This window comes from Plectropomus leopardus, chromosome 12 (genome assembly GCF_026936395.1).
Source record: "Plectropomus leopardus strain MGB_pleo_1.0 chromosome 12, ASM2693639v1, whole genome shotgun sequence".
Classification (NCBI taxonomy): domain Eukaryota; kingdom Metazoa; phylum Chordata; class Actinopteri; order Perciformes; family Serranidae; genus Plectropomus; species Plectropomus leopardus.
This window is the reverse complement of record NC_142187.1, coordinates 27981829-28006879: the sequence shown is the minus strand read 5'-3', so window position 1 is coordinate 28006879 and position 25051 is coordinate 27981829. Positions and strand designations below refer to the sequence as shown.

General features: G+C 37.9%; 1 protein-coding gene and 1 long non-coding RNA gene across 4 annotated transcripts; one reads left to right on the top strand and one right to left on the bottom strand.

The window, feature by feature from the left end:
• The first annotated feature begins 934 nt into the window (after positions 1-934).
• On the top strand, positions 935-22863 carry LOC121951507 (macrophage mannose receptor 1-like). Of its 3 annotated transcripts, none has more exons than XM_042497854.2 (31): positions 935-1095; positions 1475-1831; positions 2123-2293; positions 2847-3002; positions 3274-3384; positions 4352-4489; positions 4592-4771; positions 5280-5437; positions 6866-6979; positions 7319-7434; positions 9468-9616; positions 10283-10482; positions 10915-11024; positions 12046-12118; positions 12241-12394; positions 12599-12637; positions 13422-13585; positions 13698-13765; positions 13981-14081; positions 14198-14343; positions 14532-14637; positions 15339-15466; positions 16475-16501; positions 17321-17423; positions 18040-18269; positions 18695-18860; positions 19068-19235; positions 19337-19453; positions 21221-21388; positions 21544-21570; positions 21661-22863. In XM_042497854.2, exons 1-31 carry the CDS (start codon positions 1032-1034, stop codon positions 21918-21920), a joined length of 4269 nt encoding a protein of 1422 aa, XP_042353788.2. In that variant the 5' UTR covers positions 935-1031; the 3' UTR covers positions 21921-22863. The 3 variants fall into 3 exon arrangements, with proteins under 3 accessions (XP_042353788.2, XP_042353789.2, XP_087941826.1); XM_042497855.2 differs by having other exon boundaries at positions 1017-1095; positions 5283-5437; XM_088085700.1 differs by lacking the exons at positions 18040-18269; positions 18695-18860; positions 19068-19235; ... (2 more) ...; positions 21544-21570; positions 21661-22863 and adding an exon at positions 17520-18024 and having other exon boundaries at positions 1017-1095; positions 5283-5437.
• LOC148188118 (uncharacterized) lies at positions 19469-24939 on the bottom strand. The gene is made up of 4 exons (XR_015778193.1): positions 24845-24939; positions 24362-24486; positions 22899-23045; positions 19469-20131 (listed from the first exon to the last, which is right to left on the bottom strand). It is a non-coding gene; the product is annotated as an uncharacterized LOC148188118 (long non-coding RNA).
• Between the last annotated feature and the right edge of the window lie 112 nt (positions 24940-25051).

The window sequence follows — 25051 nt, the reverse complement described above, 5'->3', positions numbered from 1 at the left end:
ATAACAAAGCACAACCTTTTTTCATTACTTTAGTATGTGTATTTTTCTCTTTTTTATGGATGGCTGTATAAAATATCACACAACTGTAAACAGCAACAATTTAAGCTTCTCCAAAAGGGAACAAACAGTATTTGTATTATCACATGTATCTCTGGAAGTTATGATCGGAACATCACCAAATTTGGATCGGATGCTACCAGTGAGTCACTGCATACTGTAAAGCATAGATTCCATCAATCACCTCACGATTACATTTGACTGCAATTCAGAGGGCAACAATCTGACAATAAAAGATTATCAAATATATCTGATGCAGATTTGTTTTTCATACATGATTTATTTTTCTCACCATGACTACTTGGTATTTTGTCAGAACACAGCATACTGTATTTGTAGTGATCCATAATAAGATAAACAGAATAATTTACCATGCATACAATGAAACTTACCTATTCATCAGTTCATATAGAAAAAGAGTGCTCTATTTATCAGCAAAACAGTAGTCTCATCTTAGCATTGTCTGTCTCTTTTTTAACCTATTTTGCATGAAACTGGCTGCTTTCCAACAGAAACCTCACATACCCTGGTCCAAGCTTAGTCCAAACGTTTGTTTTCCCTCCCCTCTAGAGCAGCTGCTGCCCTAATCTAATCTAAAAATTTGATCAACTCTGATCAAACCAACCACAAACTGATCAACTGACTAATTCTCCACAACGCGAGTGAAAGTCAAAGAACTTTTCTGATCCCCACCCCAAATCAAGTTTAAAACAGTCTAACAATGCCAGAAGAGTACCTGATACCTAAAATGTGAATGGAGTAGCCATATTCTTAAAAAGACATATACTGGAAAAGGTCCATCATTTGCTTACACAGACAAACGGAGAGAAAAACACTAAATCAGCATTATGGGCGCTTCCTTGTTGTGAATATTACACAATACTACCAGGACACAGAATGTGTCAGTATGGTCCTCTGAAAGAAATGAATGGATAAAATCCTCAGCTGTAAGACATCGCCGAAGAATAGCAACAATGGAGAAAACTTGTACAGCTTTTGTGCTCTTCATACAAATACTACGATGTTTGGCTTTCGATGGTACAGTATTTCAAGATTTTCTAGATGTGCACTCTGCTCTTCATTTGAGACTGTCATGCGTTTATTATAAGTCACTGTGAATGTTGTCGGTGTGTGTCACCTTTATAAAATAAATTATTGTTTATTTGCTACAGTTCAATATCAAGGTGACAAGGTGGTTTTACTTTTTATATAATGTTTTGCAGACATTGGATGGTTAGGACTTTATTCAATTATCAAATGTATGTCTGTTATGTAAAAACTCATCAGTAACATTGTCCAAATAATATTAAGTGTAAATAAGTGAAATGCGTGGTCTGTCCTTGAAAAACTGTTTTTCAAAGGATTTTCAAATATCCGCTGCAGTAACATTCAAAAATGTGTCATTCTTTCTCGACAGATTCACCATTTCAACTAACTAACAAGGACACTGGTTTTTGTTTGGTTATAATAAATAACCAATGCAGTGACTTACGCTGGACAACTGGTGATCGGCTTCTGGTAGAACAAATGAAAAAGTGCCTGGGAGCCGAGGGGAAAAGTGTGGGAAGTGAAATAGGAGTTTACGAATGTGATGAAAACAGTGACCTCCAAAAGTGGGAATGCAAGAATGGAACAGTGCTCGCCCTCAAAGACCAAGAGCTCTACATTGAGCTCACTCACGAGAGCACGGCAGCTCTTTCCAAAACAATAGGACCAAATAACCACCTCATAATTTCAGGGACATCCAATGGTGCATGTGCAAGAACATACAGAGGTACAGTATGAAACATTGATGTTGTGAAGGATTTGCATTGTCCAAATTAAACAATAGCCATTTTTTTGTTAAAAAGAGTTAAAATTGTATAAAAAAAAAAAAAAAAAGGATACATAGCAGTTTCAGAGATCATAATAAAAATTCCATTTATATGTAAGATTTATTTAACACAAGTTCAAACTTGTAAACATTTATGCCAGCACACATTCTCAATATTCTTAGAAATAAGCACATCATTACGTGTAAATATTTTATAAATCTCATCTTTGGTTTGTTTTTATCACTTCTTAGAACTATATGCCATTGGTGGAAATGCAGCTGGGCTGCCGTGCATGTTTCCCTTCCTGTACAAAGGCCAGTGGTTCTCAGACTGCACTACACTTGATTCTGCAGAAAAGCATCTTTGGTGTGCGGTTGAAACAAAATACCAAAGTGAACGCTGGGGCTACTGCCCAGTTACTTGTGAGTACTATCTGTAAAAATCTTATGTTCTTTTATACTGCAATGGTTGAAAGCCATATTCACAATGCTAGTGCTAATACTCTCAGAAACATCGCCCAACAAGCTTAGAAAGTTATTTTTTGGTATCATTTTTTAAGCCATGGACAAAAGCAACGGGCTACCCCATGACTGAATTAGGTAAATAACAATAGCTACAATAGCTTTTTTGTAGTCATAAATTACAACTTGTGTGTTTGGGTTTTGCCATTAAGCCAACATTTTGGAAAGATAAAAATAGAATATAAAAATAAAGTTGACATCAAAAGAGTTTTAAGACCCCTTAAGGGTCTTTAAACCAAATCTAGCTGGAAATGGCTGGCAACAGTATCAGGAGGGGCAATTATTATTATTTTCTGAAACACTCATTTAATCTAGGTCCTACCACTACTTCACAGTTAAGACTTGTGTCTACCCCATCATTTCATGAGGACAAAAATATACAGCTTCCAGTTATGGGGAAAAAGTTTTATTTTTTGTAGCAAACATAACCCATGTTTTGTATATACGCTGGCAGCAAAAGATGGATGGACTAAACACCCAACAACAGGAGCCTATTACCAGCTCAACACACAAGCAGCTCTGACATGGCCCCAAGCTGACGCCAGCTGCAAACAGCAGGGCGCCTCTCTGATCAGTATCACTGATCCTCATGAGCAGGCTTATGTCGCAGGTAAGGTGATACCGATTCAAAGTTAACTGTACTGACAAACAGAGTATGTATTAGAGTATGTATGTATTAGGATTAGATTAAGAAAAGCAACCTGTTTTTAAATAATTCACTCAATACGTGCCTAAATGCATTACTTCCACTGATCTATCTGAATGTTTGCATGGAAACTGCTGCCACAAAATATTCAGGAACTTTGAGGCTTAGAGTGAAGTAGAGGCAATAGGGCAAAGGCTTAAAATTTTGTCAGCTTTGTTATCCATGCCCACAACAGCACTACTAGGTCCAGGGGGCAATACACTTTGGACAGGGCTGATCCTGGATCCAAAACATGGCTGGAAATGGTCTAATGGGAGGCCTTACCGCTATCTGAAATGGGACTCGGGTGAGTTTGTCCTCCGCTTCAAGTTTTTGCTTGTAATATGTTAAAACGTATCCCAGGAAAATAATTCTATCAATAAAATACAATTGAACCCTGAACACTTCACAAACCTATTGGACAGATATGTATACATCTTAGGGATTTAAAAATGCAATTATTTGTATTTAACCCTTCGGTACAAGGATTTTGGTTCAGGACACATTACAAACCAAAGAATACGTTAAATTATCATATTACATTTGGGAAATAAAATATACAAAATTGTGTTTAATATAATGTCCTCAGTATCAATGAACTCAAGAAGGCAGCCTGAAGGTAGAACAGAACAAAACAGGCAGCATGCTATCTGCTCCTTCCATCCCCAAACCAAAATACTCTACTACACAGAGACACACAGGGACTCACACTACCCATAGCAAGATTGTTGCAGGAATACTACCAGACCATAAATGAGCTTTGGCATTTGGAGCCACTTAGCCACTAAAGAGTTGTAAATATATACGCTATATAAACGCTAGACACTGAGTTGAACAACAAGGTGCACAGCTGCAGACTGTCCTTAGCAGCTACTCAGGAGCACAGTAACACATAGACAACCCCAAATCTAAGCGCATGTCAAAAAACAAGTCGTATTATAAGTGGCTATGAAAGATTCTTGATAGCAGCTTAGCCACAAGCACACACACTCCAAAATATGTATTTGCCAAAACACAGGTGACATGAGGCGATACAGCAAGGGCTGTTATTGCCGCGAGTTCTTTTAGGTTGGTTCAGTGTGTCTGGGCCTTTCGGCTCTAAAATTTAACAGACTATCACAATTGATAAATACATGCAAGAAACGAAAACATAAACATGGCAGTTTGTGGTTTTACAGGAGGTTATGTGTGAGACTATGAATCTGACACAAATCTGAGGGCTGAAAGGAGACTGTAAAACCAACATATCAAATCAGACTATCGTCTTGTTTTAGGACATCCACTCCCTAATCCCGGACAAAACTGTGTAATTGTTGATCCTGCTGTACAGTACCTATGGCAAAGTTCACTTTGCAGCAAGAAACTCGGGTACATCTGTTACAGTACAGAGGCTGAGGGACTGACTACACAAGGTATAGAAGATATTTATTCTATTCTGCTCTTCCAATCCCTTCAGAACCAAAATGCTACATTGTGTATCTCTCCTTGCATTTCCTTGTTCTTTTCATCATCAGCTGCTGAGACAGGATTTTGTGCAAAACACTGGCTATCCTACAGAGGTCACTGCTTCTATCTTAGTCGTATGCAGAAAACATGGCCTGATGCTCAGAGAGACTGTCGTAATAAAGGAGGGGACCTAATCAGCATCCGCAACGTGGAGGATCAAAGCTTTGTCGTCTCTCAACTTGGATACAGTACGTGACATAAATAGAAGCAAATGAATGTTTATCTTTAAGTAAGAAACCCTGAAAATAAAGAGTTTGTAAATATCTGGGGTCTTCCTTTCTTCCAGCTTTTTTCCTGGCATTGTGAATTACTGCTCTCATTAACTACCTCTAAGGAACTGTACAATCTACACTGCGTTTTTATTGTGGTATGGCCCCTTTACACTTTTTCTCAGGTAGAAGGTAAACATTACATCTGTGGAATAAATTTCTCCACAATGATGGAAGTGGTCTCTTGTTCAGGCAAGTCGGCCTGCCTCTGCTATAAAACCCTGAGACAGTCTTTCCTTTGTCAATGAAAAAGGAAAAATAGCTGATGAGTCAAAGTTTGGAAAGAATAAATGAACCTGTCCAAAAGGACAAAAATATATAAAAATGCATTAATACCATGTTCAATGTATGTTATCTATTAGTAATATATCAAGTTAAGTTGTGAATAATTTAAAAAATAATAATTGTTTTCTTTTGTCAATGTCAGCAGCATCCACCGATGAGCTCTGGATTGGACTGAATGACAGGAAGACAGAGGGGCTGTTTGAGTGGATGGACCACTCTACTGTCAGCTTCACTAGCTGGGAATTTGGAAAACCTGCTGTCCCAAATAATATGAAGGACTGTGTTCTTATAAGGGGAGAGGTAAGGAGCCTGCATGGGAATGGTGTATGTAAAAATGATCATTCAATGCACTGGTTTCTAACTGGCTTCTGGCTTACATTTGGAATACATTTTGAAATGTTATTGGTGGCCTACAAAGGTATCCATGATATACCCCCAGATTATGAAGAACTTTCAACCCCTTTCACCCCAGACAGGCCCATACAATCATCTGATCAAACCTTTTAGCTGGTGTGACTACCTGAATGAAAAGCAATGGTGATCATGAATTTTGTTATAGCCTCTCAGCTTTGAAACAGCCTCCCCCTCAATGTGACATCAGCAGACTCCACTTACACTGCAGCCTCTGAGTACCTCCTTAAAACTCAGATGGCCTACACTTAAAGATTTTTCCATCTTACATTATTGCATCACTTCATTTTTTATTATGCTTTAATGTTTACTATTAATAATAAATAATTACTATTTACTATTCATAAAGTTTTATTATAATTCATCGTCCGTACATTTTAAAAATGTGCTTGCTTTTAGGCATTATCATTTTTATATCTTTATACACGCCTCAAAATATTTTGAACTCTCTGTCTTATATTTAAGAGTGTATTTGTTATTTGCAGGGATGAAAATTTGTGGGCACCTTTGGTGCATGAATTTAATCAACCTACCAGCCAAGGTGGGGGTTTAACAAATGATTAGACTGCTCCATCTGTAGACCACTTGAAGGCAGCCAGGATAAAGATTTGGACTTGGGTTTATTTTTTCCTCATCTTTTCCATTAGCACATCTAGTGATGTGATTGCATGTTGACAGTGTCTTGATTCACATTGTGATTCTGCAACAATCTACATATTACCCCTGCTGTCCACCTATGGCACCTGGTAGCCTGATTTCAAGGAGGGGAGGAGGGGTCATGGAATCAGACTCAGATCCTGATGCAGAATGAGGATTATAAAGGGAAAAGGCAAAAGAGACTGCATTCCTGAGTGTGTGTGTGTGTGTGTGTGTGTGTGTGTGTGTGTGTGTGTGCGTGTGTGTGTGTGTGTGCGTGTGTGTGTGTGTGTGCGATATAGCCATACCCATATACATACATCTACATATAGCCTATATAAAACAAGTTGCCACATGTGCAATCATGGCATAAAGGCAAGCTATGACCACAGTAACAATAATAGTGTGACAGAGAGACTCGCTGCTTAAGAGGCCTACATTAACTCGGACTTGGGTCAGGTTTGGTCAAAGACAGAATGCGTGTTGGGTTCGGGTCAGACTCGGGTTAGGTTTAGACAGAAATTTGTGGCCCCAGCCACACTCTGATCTTAAATACAATATTTAATTTACACAGTTTTAAGATTTTGGCATTGCTATTTGACATTTGATTTACCAATGCTTTGCCAATGCTTTGCCTTTCCAGAACATCCAGTTTCCATAAATTATTGTACATTGTTGCAGAATGGGAACTGGGCTGATCATGTTTGTGAGGAGAAACATGGCTACATCTGTATGAAGATGAGTTCCTCATACCCCATTGGAAATGAAGTGGATCAGGATGCGGGCTGCAAAAACGTGTGTTGAATTAGCTTTTTGTCTTTTTTTTCTCTTTGTATATACAAATTGTTTGTTCACTGAATAATTCTAAAAGTTTAACCTGGGTTAGGCCTGGGCTTTTTAGCCTTTTGCTTTTCTCTAGGGTAAAAAAAAAAAAAAAAAAAAAGTAGTTCCAGTGCAAAGCTCAGAGTTGCTGGTGAATACAGTAAAGCACCAAGCAGTTTCATTGTACGATATATTGTCACTGAATTATTTGATTGGAGTGATTGTAGCATCTTTCAATGTTTGCAGATATAGCATTAATATGAGAAATCATAACATGATCTTCATTCACTTCTTTGTTCTCCAACCATCCAGGGATGGAGAAGACATGGCTCCTACTGCTACTTTATAGGTACACAGGTCAAAACCTTTGATGAAGCAAAAGATGACTGCAAGAGCTCAGATTCTTACTTAGCTGATGTTTCAAATGGGTAAGAACATTTATTGTCACTACAAATGAGCAATAATAGGTCACCACACAGATTTTCTATGGGATTCAGGTCTGGGCTCTGACTGGGCCATTCCAAAACTTAAATCTTCCTCTGGTGAAGCCATTCTTTAATTATTTTTAATGTATGCTTTGGCTTACTGTCATGCTGAATGGTGAAATTCTTCTTCCTCTTAAGCTTTATGGTGGATGTCTCAAGGTTTTTGGTTTGAAACTGTTCATAATTCTTTCCACCTTGACCAAAGCCCAACTGCCATCACCACGCTTCACTGTGGGTATGGTGTTGTTTTGGCGATGTGCACCACACATACCCTTTGGATCTATGGCTGAAAAGTTCAACCTTGGTCTTATCAGATGATAGCACATTTCACCACATCCCTTTGGTAGACTGGATGTATTTTTGTGGTGGGGCTTCAATGCTTTTTTTTTTTTTAGAAAGAAATGGCTCCTCTTGCCATCAACCCCATTGTCCAGACATATGAAGAATACAGGAGATTGTTGCTGCATCTAGTACACAACCAGTACTTGCCAGAAACTCCTGCAGCTCCTTTAATGTTGCTGTAGACCTCTTGGCAGCCTCCCTGATCAGTTTTCCTCTTGTCTTTACATCAGTTTTGGAGGGAGATCCAGTTCTGGTTAATGTCACTGTTGTGCCTTATTTTCTCCACTTGTTGATGACTGTCGTCACTGTTTTCCGTGGTATATATATATAAGGTTTGGGAAATTATTTCATTCTCCTGACTAATACCTTTCAACTGTGAGATCCTTTTGATGCTTTTTAAGCTCTATGTGGAGCAAGGCTATTGCTATAAGAGTTCCTTTAATTGATGCCAGGTTTGTGCTAACTACTATTTCACGTGCATTTTAGTGTGATTGGTTAGGTCTGAACATAGCCATATCCCCAGTTAAAAGAGGGTGTGCACACTTTTGCAATCACATTATTTTAGTTTTTCATTTTTATTTTTTCCGTCTAAAGGATTTCAGTTTGTTTTTCCAATTACATTGCGCAGATTATGGGTCACATTAAAAGAAAAAAAAGTTCTGAAATGATATATCTTGGTCTCACTTTTTTACACAACAAAATCCTGCCATTTTAACAAGGGTGTCTAGACTTTTTATAGCCACTGTAGGTAGTATGTGTTAATGACCTGTGTTTGCCTTCCATCCATTTCCAGTCTCCAGAAATCCCTGCACATTTGAAAGAGAAAGTCCACCAAGTCATAAAAAAATGTACTTACTCAGTTTTGAATGCAATTGCCAGCACAGATGAAAAGAGTTTAAAAGTGGATCAGGGGAGAGAGATTCCCCTTTCTCTTCATTTTAAACTCAAACCAAACTGAGACCAAACTGTAAAAGGAGGATGTGATGATCAAAAACAAATAAAGATTATGCTACTGCATTTTATATCTCTTGACCAAAATGTTTTCAAAAACATATTCTAGTTCACAAACTGGCTGTAATATGAGAGTTTGTGGCCAGAAAATGAGTGCCATGCCGTTTCAAATGGTAAGACTAGGCAGTGGTAATTAAATATTAACCAAGACTGGTTACTTGGTTGCCTTTTTCATACCTAAAACATTTGAATAAACATCTCTTAGATTACTTTTTAACCATAAAACAGGATTGGCTTTCATTAGCTGGCCGCGATATTGCTTTTCGGAAAAGCACCTCACATTACTTAACCCACTAGATGGAGCATTGATTGGTCCCGTGCAGCTGAGCGCTCTCTGATATTGTGTTTTTCCACCCCTTGAGCAAAACCAAATGCCACAGTCCCTTTTGTTTTATTTTGCGATGCAACACCACTTTCAGTATTTGCATCTTTCTACTGCACAGATAACCCAGACCATCTTTCCAGCAATGAAATACTTCTTCAAGATCCATCTAATCTGAACTTGGCAATTTGTGGATCGATGGCCACCCTGTTAACAGAAAAATATCTTCGAATGTTTTGTTGGCATATTATATTAAGTGATGCCAAAAATCCTCTGATCCCAGGTGTGTAAATATTTTCAGGGTGGATAATGCCTTCCTCATCAGCTTGGTGGGGATGAGACCAGAAAGACACTTCTGGCTAGGCCTCTCAAACATGAAAAACACTGATCAATTCGTATGGACCAATGCCAACTCAGTGAAGTTTACTAACTGGAATGCTGAAATGCCAGGTATGGAGACATTTTAAACTCCATGGCTGTGTTCGAAACCGCCTACTATACTAGCAGTATGTACTGATTTGGTCAAAATGCAGTGTGCAGTATGCAAACAAAAGTGAAATCCACCGTATGCCAGAATTATAAATAAATCAGAAATAAATAAATAAATAAATCCGGATGTCATACTGATTCAGAAAAAATCCTCAGTATGCATTGGACCAGTCTGCCTCGCTTACTGTTTCCCACAATGCATTGCACGGACAGCGCAACTGTCGTTGTTGTGTTACCAGTGGCTCGGCGGTACATCTGGTCACTTTCAGTCGTTACAAAGACGTTATTCATCTCACAGGTAAGCCTTTATCACTATCGTCTATATATACACACCACTTTTTACTCTATTTCAAAACGTAAATGGATGCTACGCGGCAGCGGTTTTGCTATCGTTTGCTTCCGCTTTCAAAAAAACGGAAGCCAGCCATGCCTGGCTGAGCACACTGCAAAACGGATAGAACTGAACATCCATATTACATTCAACTGTCAAATGCAGTAAGTAGTATGTAGTGGATACTGCATACTGAATGCAACTGTAGTAAGCAGTACGCCGTTTCGAACACAGCCCATTGTGTTGGATGTGGCTTAACAACTGATATTTCGCCATTTTTCCCTCAACAATGCAAGGTAACCAACAAGGCTGCATTGCCATGACAACTGGGGTTTTTGCTGGCCTCTGGGATGTGTTGCCTTGCACCAATAAGGAGAAATACATCTGCAAACACCTAGCAGAGGGGGCAGTTTCTACCCCTGCACCAACAACTGTTCCCCCGAACAAGTGTGCCAGTGGATGGACTCGACTAAAATCGAAAAATGATTGCATTAAGGTACAGCCACATCATTCTATCTATCGATATACATACACATAAATATCTATTTATAGTGAATTTATCAATCTATCTCGATAGATAGATATGGATAGATACATATGTACATAAATGCATATGTCTACCTTGACAATATTCAGATACCCTATATACACACACACAGACAGTTAATGATTCCTGTAATAGATGCTGCATCATATTGCACTGTATGATATGTAGGACACTGACCAAAAGTTTTAATTCAATCTAAACCTTTTTTCAAATACAGTAATTTTATTTCCACCTTTACGTGATAGGGTTGCTTCTCTGCTTAAGCTTGAAACCCTCTCCAATAGGCACACCTAAAAAGATTGTAAAGCCAATAAAACAGTAATTGCTTGTTGTTCAGTCACACTATCAAACCACATTGAGCCTCTCTGTCCTCTGGTCAAGTTTTTTTCGGAAAAGAAGACCTGGTATGAAGCCAGAGATTACTGCAGGGCCATCAGAGGAGACCTGCTCAGCATTCACAGTGCTGATGAGCAAAGAGAGCTCTCAAGACGGTAAAGTATGAATTATTCAAGAGTACTGGGTAGGGTTTGGTATCCTTTGGATTTTCTAACAATCCCAGTTCTGCTCATCAATTCTAGTCCCTAATAAAAATTGATTTAGATTCTATGAGGGTCCTGGTCAAAATAGGTCACCAATTTTTCACAAAAAAATATTAACATAGTGCACATTCATTTTCATAGCTCACTTTGTACAGTGAATGGAGCCTAAAAATTCACTCAGCTGTCACTATCTCCATGCTGTTAAGCTCCTTTGTCTGTTTGAGATCAGAAGCTACACTCTGCCCACCGCAAAACATCATACACCATAAACAATGATGTAGTATGACACTGTATATTTATGTTATTTATCACAGTTATGAGCACTCATGGTGTTTCTCCACTCTGCTCCGAGGAGAAAGGAGGAGAGCTGTAAAAAACTTACTAAAGCCTCACTCACCATTGCAACTATACAAGCTCCACGTGCAAAAAGCCAACATGAGTTTGGTATTAATAAAGCGTAATCCACCAAAAAGACATGAGGAGGACAAAATAAACAGTTAAGGGAATAGAGTTCATTGGGTTAACTTATGTGGTAAAAACACTGAAGACTACTTTCATAAAGGGCGCGCAACAAGGTCGAAAAAGATTAAAGGGGGTGTTTATAATGTTACACATATAAAATTAAATAATACTAATAATAATAATACTATTAATAATAATAGGCTAATACAATCATAAATAATAGGCTATGGCATAATTTTGTGGATTACCAGACAGATACTTGGGGGGTACCTGATCTGGTGAAGAGCTCTGTTACAGCATAAAGAGCACAAGGAATTTATGAAACTCCTTTATTTATTTATTTTGGTACCTAAGACTTGGCATTTTGTATTTGGTTCCAACTTGGATGAGTTTTGATTCCCAACCATAGCACTGGGGAAGTGCTTCTACAGATGACCTTTGAGAGGTCAGAAGAAGTTTTTATACTTAAATCAATCCTATATTCACATTATATAATAATTGTTTATTACAGCTATGGCCCAACCTGGATTGGACTTAGTGCCCCTGACCCAGTCACCGGTTATGTATGGAGTGATGGATCCCCAGTGAGTTAACATTTTGCTACTTTAATAGTTGAAGTCAATCATTTTAAGCTTAGTAAACTCAATCAAATAGACCATAAATATATTACATAAACCACTGCTTTATCAATTGCTTTTGTTTACAGCTGCAGTTCCTACACTGGGAAAATGGAGAGCCAGACAATAAAAATAATTTGGAATCTTGCGTTGTATTTGATAGTGGTAGGCAATCTGCAAGTGGCTCTTGGAAAGATCTGCACTGTGAGAAGTACAAACAATGGGTGTGCCAGATCCCTGCAGGTAAAATTAGTGTTTAAAACAGTTTCTTTCTCTCTTGCTTGATTTTTTTCAAAGAAGATTATGTCACCCCTTGTTGTAGGTTACATAAGCAGATTTGTTCTTCCGACAGTGTTCTCCTGTTTTTTTCAAAAGGGGAATTTTTTTAACTTGGTGCTACCATCTATCACTTCAGCGCTCTATTCACTTAATTTTTCTCTGTTACAGGAGTTTCGCCAAAGCAGCCTCCCACCCCTGTTGCTCCTGGTAAGTGTGCCATTGTCTATGTAACCTAGAAGAACACATTGCGAATAGCCTAAATCTTTTTTAGTAGTTCCCAAAGGATTTTCTGAGACTGTTGTGGTGGACCTCAGACCCTCTTGGGGCATCCTGGAGAAGCTAAAAATGTTGAAACTGATTACAGTGCGATGGGCCAGCACAGACTAGGTAATTAATGGGAACCACTGTCTATTGCGTGGTTTAAATTTGCTGCTGCCGTTAGTTCACTGTCTTCTCTCTTTAACATCTGGTTTACCACACTAGCAACATGTACCTACATTTAACCAACAGACTTCATACACCAAAAACCAGAGTCTACAGTCATGCTGACGGTTTTGTGAGGCAATACTTAAGCTAAATGCTTACATTAAAATACTAAAACAATCATGGTGACGATACTTGGACAAAACATGTTGATATTACATAGATATGTTTATTGTGTTCACCATCTTTGTCCAGAGTGTTTCAACCAGCAAAAATGTGCTAATTTGTGGTGAATACTGTACAAATAAGGTCAGTGGGAATGTCAGTGAACTACTTTTGACCTGATGGTGGCACTGCATGAAAATTGAAGACACTACAAACTTTTACAAGTGATTCTGAAAGGGACATAACGGTGTGTTACCAAATTTCATGACAAGCCAAAAAAATTGCAGAGACATTTCAAATCATCTGAATAAATGGCTAATGGCTAAAAAGCAAAAACATAAACAAAAAAATCTGAATGTACTCATCTACTGTAATATGTTACATATTGCTGACATGTTTTCAGACTACAACAAGACCTCAGACGGGTGGATAGAATGGAGCGGGTCTCAGTATTATTACAACAGGGATGTCATGGTAATGGAGGAAGCTCGTCGCTTCTGCCAAATGAAGCATGGTGACTTAGTAACTATAAACAGTGAAGCTGAAAATGTCTTCTTATGGAAATGGGTGAGAAATGACATTCGTACTTCATTACTAGCATTGCAGTCGTATTTAAGATCAAATATATTGCCATGTAAGCTCTGCTGATTTTACTGTGGGCCTGGGTCTGTGTGTGCAGATTTCCAAAACTTATGGAGAGAGGTCTTTATGGATCGGCCTGGATGTAGATCTTGATGGAACATATAGGTGAGTATGAATTCAATAATGAATACTGGATGAAATAAAAATCAGAAAAGAAGTCAAAGAAAAAGAAGAGACCATTGAATCTTTGTTTTAAATATAAACTGTGGCAAATTTGGCTTGATACCAGTGATGCTGTTTTTTAGTCAAATTTAATCATGGTCAGTATCATTATTGTATCACTAATTTTATTGTGTATGATCTTTTTGTGTTTCAAAAAGTTGGATGGATGGTTCTCCAGTGGTTTTTGAAAGGTGGGATGAAAATCAACCTAATTTCCTACGCAATGATGAGAATTGCGCTTTCATGAATGGATTCATGGGTGAGTATTTTTATATAATGACTGTTATCAAGAATAATCTGAGATTGATCAGTAAATGTAAAAATAGATATTGTTTTTGCTGAACTATTTATCAAAGGTTATGGGTTGGCTTACAGGCTTCTGGCATGTTCAAAATTGTGGGTATGAGTTCTGTTCTATTTGTAAACGCAGTGGCACACCACATGCCAACGCCACTATAGCACCAACAGCTCCTCCTCCAAAAGGTGGCTGTCTGCAAAACTGGGAAAAAATAGACTCAAAGGTCAGAGGTCACTTTTAATTTTTATAGTTTGACAGCATGGGGATAGAATTGATGTTGCATGAATTTAACCCTCAATACAAAAAAGTAGACACCTATTTTTGAACTTTAAAATATGCCAAACAAGTAAATAAATAAGCTAAAGTGGTTTTCAGAGGTATCACACAAAGCTGTTGATTTTTCACCAATAGTGTTACAGAATCATTAACAGCCAGAAGGAGACGTGGTTTGGAGCAAGGACACAATGTAAATCAATTGGTGGAAATCTGGCCTCAATCCCCTCAAGAGATGTTCAAGGTGTGTTTTATGTGTTGTTGTTTTCTTTTGTTTGTTTGTTCATTTGTGTCCCAGTTATATTCCAGAGAGATGCATATTATGCATATTTCTTGAAAATGTAAATTTCTGCTGGGTGTACAGATAATGTATATAGGTCTTAGTTATTAAACAAAGTTGTTGGCATTAACAAAAGACTCAGCTATTTTACTTATGCAGAAAGCATAAATTATTTAAACATAGCAAAGTACAGCTTTAAATGTCATATACCCAGTACCAGGCTTTTTTCACTTCCCATGGATGGTAGATGCTACAATCAACTCAAAGTGTCTGCTTAGTTGCAATGCGGAGTTGCAGAGGTTAGATTTCAAACTTGCAAACTGAACAGTAAAATATGTATTTCACAGTTGAAAAGACTGACTTTGCATCATTCTAAAGACAGACAAATTGTTATGATGCAAAGCTGGTTAAAACTGTCAAAGTATCCCTTAATGTTTTGTTTGGTTCAATACATTGTCAGGTCAGTCAATTGCACATTGAAAAAGTTAAGAAAAGTAAATGTCAAAAAAAAAAAGTTTACACTGCACTCTGTGTAAAAATATCAAATTTACCAGGTTAAACATATATATATATATATATATATATATATATATATATATATATATATATATATATAAAATCAGCAAACAAATGAATAATATGATCAATCTCTGTTACATGTTTAGTGTCTCTGACTGCAAAAATGGCTGAGGCACCTACGACTGATCTGTGGATTGGTTTGTATAAAGAAGGCGTCAGTTATTTTCTCTGGACTGATGCCCAAAAAATGAGATACCAAAACTTCAATTATGGAGTAAGTGCCCACTTTAATTTTTGTGTTCTAATGTTGAGTACAGGAGTTATGAGCTGCACAATTTAGAATATTACTATTTTAATGAAACTAAAATTGATATTTTTTTCATTCATATGGGACTGTTTCTTTATTGCTGCAGCGCTGCCATTTTCCAATAAGAGTGACTAAGCACCCTTTTGGGGTATTTAACATATTCAAACTTCACTGTACATAGGAATATAGTGACCGAAAGAATGACACTGCGGATTAAGGCTGTAATTAAGTAGGATGGCTGAGCACAGCTTTAGAGCTAAGGTGAGAAGCTCAGGCATCCAAGCTCTAAGTGAATTTGCTGCTTCTTCTCAAAAATGAACCCGGCCAAATTGGTTTGAACATGTCCTGGGCACCTCCAATAATGCGTTTTTCATACATATCCAACTGACAGGAGAACCCAGGGTAGACCCAGAAATAGCTGTGGGGAATATAAATCTGACCTGGTCTGGGAAAACTTCAGGATCCCCCAGGAGCTTGAAAGTTTTCTGGCAGTTATGTCACACGTTATCCCGGTAAACTTGCTATCGACATGTCCTCAGCCTACAATCACCTATAATGCTACACTGTGAACAACACATCTGCGTTGTAATCATAGAGACAGCAAAGTGTTGTGACTTAACCTATTTTGAAATTATTTCTTGCTTCACAAAAACCACCGAACTCAACTCTGTTCAGACATGTGAACTAACCACAGACAATCATTGTGTTCATGGACTCACTGCATTGTGCTGCTCCAGTTCATGCATTTCGCCACATTAGATTGAATATAAGGAAAACACTGGAAAGAATATTTGGCATTATTTTTAAGATTTAGTAAAATATCTTTTCTGGGCTTGCCGGGGGGAGATCCTTTTGGCTTGGCAGGGAGCCTGGCCTGTACAGTTGTACAAGCACTGTACAAGAATTTACACTGTATGGTTTCTAATAAAATCTGTGGGCACATTTCTAATTATATGAAATCCATTTTCATTGCAGAGCTATAACCATCATCGCACCAAAAAGGTAAAAGAAAAAAAAAAGACACTGCTTCATTTGTCTTAACCTGAAACTGTAATACATCACACTTTTATGATAAGCTGGGCAGATCAGCTGAGGGCTCTAGTACTTATGGTAGTTAAGCAGGCAGATGGAGATGTGAGCTGGATTGTATAAGAGGATCTAAGAAATAAGGACGGTGTGGTGCGCTGGAGAACAGGAGTGATATGATCTATGGGGGAAATCCTAGTAATAATTTGGGCAGCCAAAGTCTGGACCAACTGAAGTTTAAAGACATTACAGAATTTCACCACTGAGTGTCACACTTGACTCAGCAGCTACACCAAGTAGACCGTAACGGACCGAGGACCACAATACTCTGCCGCCAAACTGCCTGCATCAAAACAGCAACTCGTATTATTTTCTATGTACAACCCCCACTCTTGTGGACAACTTTAATATTTCCAGCCTCACTGCCACTGAAAAAATACAATAAAGTTCTCAACTGATTCTCCGCTCTTTTGTGCTCCTGTGGTAGCTTGACTAGAGAACCCCTGGATGACAGTGTAGAGCTGTTTACACATTTTCATTTACAAACACAATGCTATGCTAACCACAATGTAAAACTTCCTATTACTAATGCAATACAAGTTGCATTCACCACCACTGGACTAGCTTGCTGATGCAGGGGTCTTTTTTAGTTTTTTGTTTGTTTGTTTTTGCCTTTAAGTGACATAATGACAAATTAAATTAAACCAGTTTAAGCCCCTCAAAACCAAATATCAGCCCAACTCTGTTTGTACTCTTAAGTTTGCTTTTTACCTCACAATCACTATATTTTACTAGGGAAATTGTGGTGTTTTGACTTCTGATCCCAAAATTGGTATTGGACAGTGGATACAAAGGTCCTGCAATGATACCAATGGATACGTCTGTCTTCGAAATGTTGGTGAGTCTATATTCTGCCTTTTCTCTTGAATGCATTTCTCATGGCCTATAATAACTTTTACTTGTAACCAGATACTCTGCATTTCCCTAATGCCAGGTTCAGACAACATAGTATCAGCACAGTTATAACAAACTCCTGACAGTGACTGCTTGAAATGTGAACGACAATGAGTGTCGTCAAGGACAATTGATCGTTTTATCCTGTGTAGTGTGTCATAGTAAACATCTACCAACGCCCTGTTGTCCCCACAGATGGTTTAGCATGTTTGTTTGTTTGGATTTTTTTTTTGGGGGGGGGGTATGAGTGTAACTGTAAAACTCCAGCCCTTTGGATATTTATATAATAACAACTTACAACTGCATAAATTGTATTAAAGCACTTGTTGATTTGATGTGTAAGTGTTTTGCATTGCTATCAATAATCTTCAGTGATCAAAACCAGAATTTCAACAGTGAGACGTGTTATACTGTATTTTAAATACAAGCTTATTCACATAGGACAATCTTTAAAACGGGATGAGAGAGCGACTTCAGTCTTACTTATGAGCATTTATACACTCGAACCCCTGCTTTAAAGATGAACGGAAAAACTTTGTTTTATTTCCTACCCTAAACAGACCCATCTCTCCCTGATTCTCCTGAACCAACATATACTGATTATGTCAAAGTACTTAATGACACAATCAAGGTTGTTACTAAAAAAATGAGCTGGAATGAAGCCAAAAAGCACTGTGAAGGTGATGGTGCCAAACTGGCTAGCCTGCGAAGTGAGTGGACAAAGCTCTACATTGACCTGATGGCTATCAAGTTCAAAGCTCCTATGTGGATTGGACTAAATAAAAATGAGGTAAAAGGCAGACGGCATCTAAAACTTAAGCTTCTTACCCTAGAAACTGTATGCTCTATTTGTACAATTCTAGTTACATTTTAAACATGGATAATAATTATTATTATCAGTTTATATTATCTGTGGCTTTTATGAAAGTAAATATCTTCCATGCTTTTGTCCATGATGTAATAAATAGATCAGTAATAATGTATTTGTACATTTAGATGTACTAAATCCACTAAAGCTAATTAGAACAATAGAAAATATTAAATAGACTTTTCAAGCATTTAGGAGACTAGCAAGTTGAAGGAAAAGGAACAAGGATGGGGGGGTTCAAAATGTACTGTAAAAATCACAAAAGATTACAGTTTCCTGGGATAAACAACCAAACTATATTTTGAATTAATGATGCTGACTGCAGTTTGACAAATCTTTGCTTTCAGACTGGTGGATATTTCAGATATATTGATGGCTGGCACATTCCCAAATCCTATTGGGGTTATGGGGAACCAAGGAGGAACCGAGATTGTGTGTCTGTTAATACGAAAGGAAAGTGGACAGCTGCTTACTGCAATGAGAAAATGAGCAGCATCTGCATGAAGTCTACGGGTAAGACTAATGTAAATTTTATTTCACATGTAACTCATCCTAAATGTCATTCTCTTTATGTTGACATTCAGTTTTGTTTACCTGTCTGGAACCAAACATTGCATTAGATGTTACTTGTTTCCTTTTTCTACAGCATTATCAAACAGTGCTTTTTTAGTTGAATATAAAAGCATGTACAACACACTATCATCAATCTCTCATCCACAGATGTGCCACCAACAGAGCCAAGCAATTTCCCTGGAGTTTGCCCCGAAGACCCAGAAGCGTCCCGGCCATGGTTACAAAAAAGCTGGCTACCATTTAGGGCTTACTGTTATCTCTTTTACACAGAAGAGATTGAATGGACTGAGGCATCTACTATATGTGCAACACTTGGTAAGAATTTTCTTTAGTTGGTCAGACACATAGTTTTGATCAGCATGTGCTTGCTTCTACTAAAAACCATCTGTTCTTTGTGTGTCACTTTGTTTCTTAAGGTGGAGCGCTTGCAAGCATTGAACATCCATCTGAGCAACAATTCCTTCACGAAAATATTCAAATGTTTCAAGACAGAGTAAACTCTTTCTGGGTCGGCTTATATAGAACTCATAGAGGTACGACCACTTTGTTTGATCCTCCTGACAAAAAAACCCCACCAAGTTACACTTGAACATAAAATGGGAAACTATGTTTGTTTTAAAAAAAAAAAGGTTACAAATTCACTTCAGCTTTATTAATTACTACGGATAAATAGAACTCTGAAAAGATGCACAGAAAAATTGTTTAGTTGACAACAAATGGAGAATTAATATAGCTGCATCAATAAATATTGTTAAATCAAATATGGATGTGTAATGTAAAAGGCATCATTCATTGTGCCAAACCTGTAAGAAATAGGGATGTCACGAGAACCAATACTTCAGTACCAAGTCAATGCTCACGTTCAAAATATGACAGTACCCCCTTTTCTATGGTACCGTAAGTGCCTGATGTACAATATCGCCATCAACGGACAATAACTGATGGGCGCAGCAAAGGATTTACAAGCATCTGAGCCAAAGAACACCAACCAGCAGGGACACAAACACAAAAACATGCTTACTTCAAGTGCAGCTAGAGACGCAGCTCCACCTTTGCACCATCGTAGAAACAGCAAGTTGAGCTGAGTTACACACACACTCTCACTGTAGTGCCAACACAGCCCCGCCTGTCCTTAATCACTCTATTGTCTCTCATCTTTTCTTTGGTTGGTGTATCTCCAGTCTGTTCAGTCGGTGGTAGTTATGGAGCCTCTGCAACAAGTTGTGGTAAAAAGATAACAGCAAGGGGGCTGTTTAGAAATTATTTGCATTTGAAGCAGATGATCATGAAAAGGTGAAATTTATAAATGGCTCAGTGAACCGCATACAACAAGAGATTTTCATTTGTTTCCTTGTGTTTGGGACTAATGCTGTACTAAGTTACACTGTGATATGTTCAAGCCATGCTCAGTGAAAACTAGTATTGGGCAAAGCTAACAAAATTGTGATGAATTCAACATAATCTTGTAAAACATAGTTTTGGGTGTTTTTTTCCCCAACTATTACTGATAACCAATTGCCTGCTCATCAGGGGGTTAACTGATATGATAACCAATAATTTCACATTTCTATATTTTAAAAAGAGGCATATAACCTGTTGTTTATACACAGCAGTGGGTAAGAAAGGCTAACATAGTGAGCAAATACAAAATATTTAATTCTCAATAGCCTTGACCTAACAAAATTTAACACAATACATTAACATTAACACAAAACAGCCAGTTCTGACTCCTCCGTCCATACGGAGGCCGTGAAAAGACAAAGATTTTTGAGTATATGTGTTACTGTACTATTGGACCGTAGTATCAAAGTCAAGAACCATGTTATTTTACTGCTATCGGTATCAGCTACCAAATAGGCACAATTTTAAGATGAACACCAAAGTGTCACCAATTCAGTGTCTGACCAAATATCTGCCTTCCTGTTCCTGAGAAATGACATTCAGTAATGTCCAGAAAAATGCTTTTGCAGAACATTATGGAGTTATGGCCCAAAACATGTTTTTTTGTGGTCACAGTGACCTTGACTTTTAACGAACAGAACTCTAATCAGTTCACTCTTGAGACCAAGTAAAGGTTTAGCCATGACAAAACTTCATTAAGGCCTTTTTGAGAAAATGCATTCACCAGAATGAGACAGAATAAGGGTCACACTGACAACGAAAATCTAATCAGTTCATGACTGAGTCACAATCCAACTTTATCCTCAAAGCACTCTTGAGATATCACAATCATGAAAACTGGACCAAGTAATTTAATGACAGACAATATACAACAATATTGTATTTATTTTTGTCCCCAGGCATGTGGCAGTGGTTGGATCAAACCCCCCTGGACTACACTAACTGGGGTGAAGGTAAACCTGATCGTGGCAGTTATGGCATTTATGGAGTGATTGTAACTGTGGATGGAAAATGGTCAACAGGTGGCCATCAGAGTGACAGAGCATACATTTGCAAGGCACCCAAAGGTGAGCTCATCATACTTATTAGTAGAGACTGACCGATGGGGGATTCAAAATACAAAATTGTTCATTTAAATTCTTTAGTGTTACTTTATGCAGGAGTTAACATCACGAAAGTGAAAATGTTGTGTTTTTCTAAATCATGTTTGTCCTCTTTCTAGTATTACCTGAAGCACCACAGACCACTGGTAAGTTGCAACTCTTCATCCTTTTTTTTTTTTACTCATAATTATAATTTTTTTCTTTTGGCTCATCATCTATGTGTTGAATCTTTACAGTACATGCTACGGTGGGTCCTCAAAGCCAAGGCCACAACATTTTGGCAGTTGTGCTGGTCATTACTGCAATTGCCGTAGGGACAGTAATTGTCTTGTTTCTCTTTAAGAAATTTAGGCACTGCTTACCTATCCCTAAAAAGTATTCTACCTACAACAACCCACTATTCTTCAACAATGAGCGGTTTCAGCCTAGTCTGGTCAACACCAATAAACATGTAGTAAATGCAGAGGAGAATCCTGCACCTGCTCAAACTGAGTGATAAATTTCAGGGGGGGGGGGATTACAATGTACAACATATCTTGGGCAGAGGGCTGATGGCTCTCTGACAAGAATTTAACTTTCTGTTTTGAAATACGATTTAAACTGGCTTAAATGAATAAATCAGTTTTAAATTTAGCATGTCTTTTTTGATATACAAGTCTCTGTAATAATTTGAAATCATTTATAATTGTAAATGATATGACTAAAATGATAACTAAGAATTTACTGATTTATTAAATGCCCAGGTTGAATCTTAATGGATGTATGTGGAATTTTTTATTGATTTAATCATTTGATTCATACCATATATCATTACTTTAAACTCTTATGCTTGCAATGACTGTGAAATGTCTGCTAGACTTCAAACAAGGCAAAAACATGATCTTACTAGACCACAGTATAAGTTAAGAGTGACAGTATAAAGTATCACTGTCTATATCATCTATATCATCATCTGCAATTCATTATCCTTGAAGCTGGAAATCTGTTATCTGCCTAGAAATAGTCTTTTGGGATATGTACTGCAAATGAGAATTTAAACAACTGTATTAAAAGACATTGTAAACAAGTAATGGTATCTACAGTGAATGTTGCTTGACTTTTTTCCCAAACTTTAGAGAGAAAGCTCAAAGAGTGTATATTAAAGCGCCTACCTCTACTTATCTGAACAATTTATTTTTTACAGTCTAAGATTTTATGTTATAGACAATACACAATCTTTTAATTGGTAAACATAAACGCTATGGATGTAGACAAAGCACCATCTCAATTAAGAAGACCTATCTTTTATACAGAACATAAAGGGTGCATTATAATGGCACTGGAAAGGTTTAGTTTGTCTTTGCATTGTGTTTTTTGTCTGATGAAGAGCTTGATTCTGGAAACGTCACCTCAGCAGTAATTACATATAAATTCATGAGAGCGTAAACTAGTGTGCGGACTCTGTCTTTCTGTCTTTGATTTGATTGCCATTTACCTGTATCACTTGTGGCTTGTCTTCGACTGGTGTTCTCGCTGGGATCTTAGACAGCCAGTTGTGCACAGGCTTTCATGCATCCACACTGAAAATGCTGTCTCTTCTAACCATATTTCAGCAGTGATGATTGGTACAGTTCGATGGCACCTGCAGACAAACAAAACAGACAGATAAAGTTTAGACAAACAGACTGTAATATACAATAAATCCCTAAAAAGGATCTGGAGTCCAGCTGTAACAATGTAAAGAATAATTTCAACATTGTAAAATATTTAAAATAGTCTGAGGTCTCTCAGCCAACCATTGTCATAGACAGCAGTAGAAGGGGTTCTGAAACAATTCTCAATCTCAACCCAAGTGTGATGAGTTGGTGATCCACCAAGCTGGTCCATTTTCCGCTGGAGACATGCATGGCTTGTGCCATCACATGGTTGGTGTGTCCTGGGCATAAGAAGCCGACTATTTTCAGTTCGGGGTCGGGCACCGTATTCTCTGCGATGATGTCAGACTGGCTGGGTTTGGCTTTAACTCATGTAGGTTGGGTCAGGTCAGGTTGTTATTTTGTTAAGCCTGTTAAGAACTCTGTCCCTTTTATTTTCAATCCATGTACATCACAGATGTGGTTAAGAAGTGAGATCCAATTCTGAATTAATTCCTATGAAAGTATATGTATAAGCAACAGGGGTAAAGTCAATGCTAAGACAAAACAACATGATGTGACAGATTTGCATCTAAGTTCATACAACAATTATATAAATACACCTGTTGTAAAAAAAAAACAAAACATTTTGTCACTAAATGTTATACATTACAAGAGTAACATGATTTATACCATGGACTTAAGAGGACTGTGCTGAAGTATGGAGGAAGAGACTGTACTTGGACCCTAGCTGTTCCCTTGCAAGGCAAGTAGTGTTTTTGTTTTATTTGGACAGACATTATTACAAAGTTACATCTAATAGGTCAGTATACTTCTGCATGCAGCATGCAAATTGCCCATTAAAAGGTCTGACATGCACATCTTATGATAACAGTAAAATAAACAATACATAGTTAAGCCAAGTGGTGGTGACCAAGACAGTTACAAAACACCAGCAATCACTTACCATCACACAGGCTTTTAGCTTCTGAAGAAAAGTGGATGGCACAGCAGTAGGTTTCAGGCATTTTGTTTGCTCGTCTCTTCCAGTAAAGTTACGTTTCAGTATGTGTCAGCACAAAAACGTTTACTGCGCATTCGAAGCAACCACAATGGTAAGACTGTTGATGTGGTTCCCCTAATGACAGTCTGTAAAACATCACCATTAATCTGTGGACTCTACACTTCCAAGTGCTGACTCTCACAAGATTGTGCATAACTCATACAGCAAGCTAGGACGTAGAGTAGAGAGCTCAATCCACTTTGTCTGGTGTGTAATTGGAGGATTCTTGTGTCTGACCTGAGAAAATTAATAAGGACCTACCTGTCACCTTTGGGACACTGCAGTTCTCATTCAGTCACAGCTCTTGCAGCAATGTGGCAAAGCAACAATGAAGATGAAGGAGCCTCAGAGCCCGATGGCTTCGATTTCTCCAATGACAAGGAACACTGAAATAACAGGGATCCATTTGACGATGGTTAAGTGGATATACACGCAGATAACACTGATATACAAACAGAAGTCCTGTCACTTTGAAAAATAAGAAAAACAACAAAAGTGTTGCAAAAAGATAGGTAAATAAATGAATGGAGATGGGGAGTAAATATTATGTTCAAGGTAAAAACTGTTGTAAAAACTGTTGCAAAGCTCAGTTTGAATCTAGCACCAACCACCAACCAAATGCTGCTAAATGTCATTCCTACACCTGCCATAAAAACAATGATAATCTGTTAAATGGCTGGCAGATTTTGGAGCCCAACAGTCACGGCGGCAGGTAGACAAAGAAGTTCATTTCCAATTTTATACCTTAGACACAGAGACATTTAAGAAACCAGTAAACGGAGGCATTCAGGTAACAGTGACATGCAGACAAATGTTGTATCTAACTCACGTTATTGAACGTCGAAGACGTCCGGTCTCCTCCTGTCATGAAGCTGAAATATCCATGCCATGTCTCGCCCAGCTGTTGCCATTTTGTCCATTTGTTTGCTCACAGAAATCCCCATCTTCTTT

Bases quoted from the DNA above. Each gene is read 5' to 3' on its own strand.
- LOC121951507 (XM_042497854.2), top strand. From the start codon at position 1,032: ATGGAGAAAACTTGTACAGCTTTTGTGCTCTTCATACAAATACTACGA. The intron at 3,003-3,273 runs GTAAGGTGATAC...TGCCCACAACAG, and splicing joins TGAGCAGGCTTATGTCGCAG to CACTACTAGGTCCAGGGGGC. The intron at 11,025-12,045 runs GTAAAGTATGAA...TGTTTATTACAG, and splicing joins CAAAGAGAGCTCTCAAGACG to CTATGGCCCAACCTGGATTG.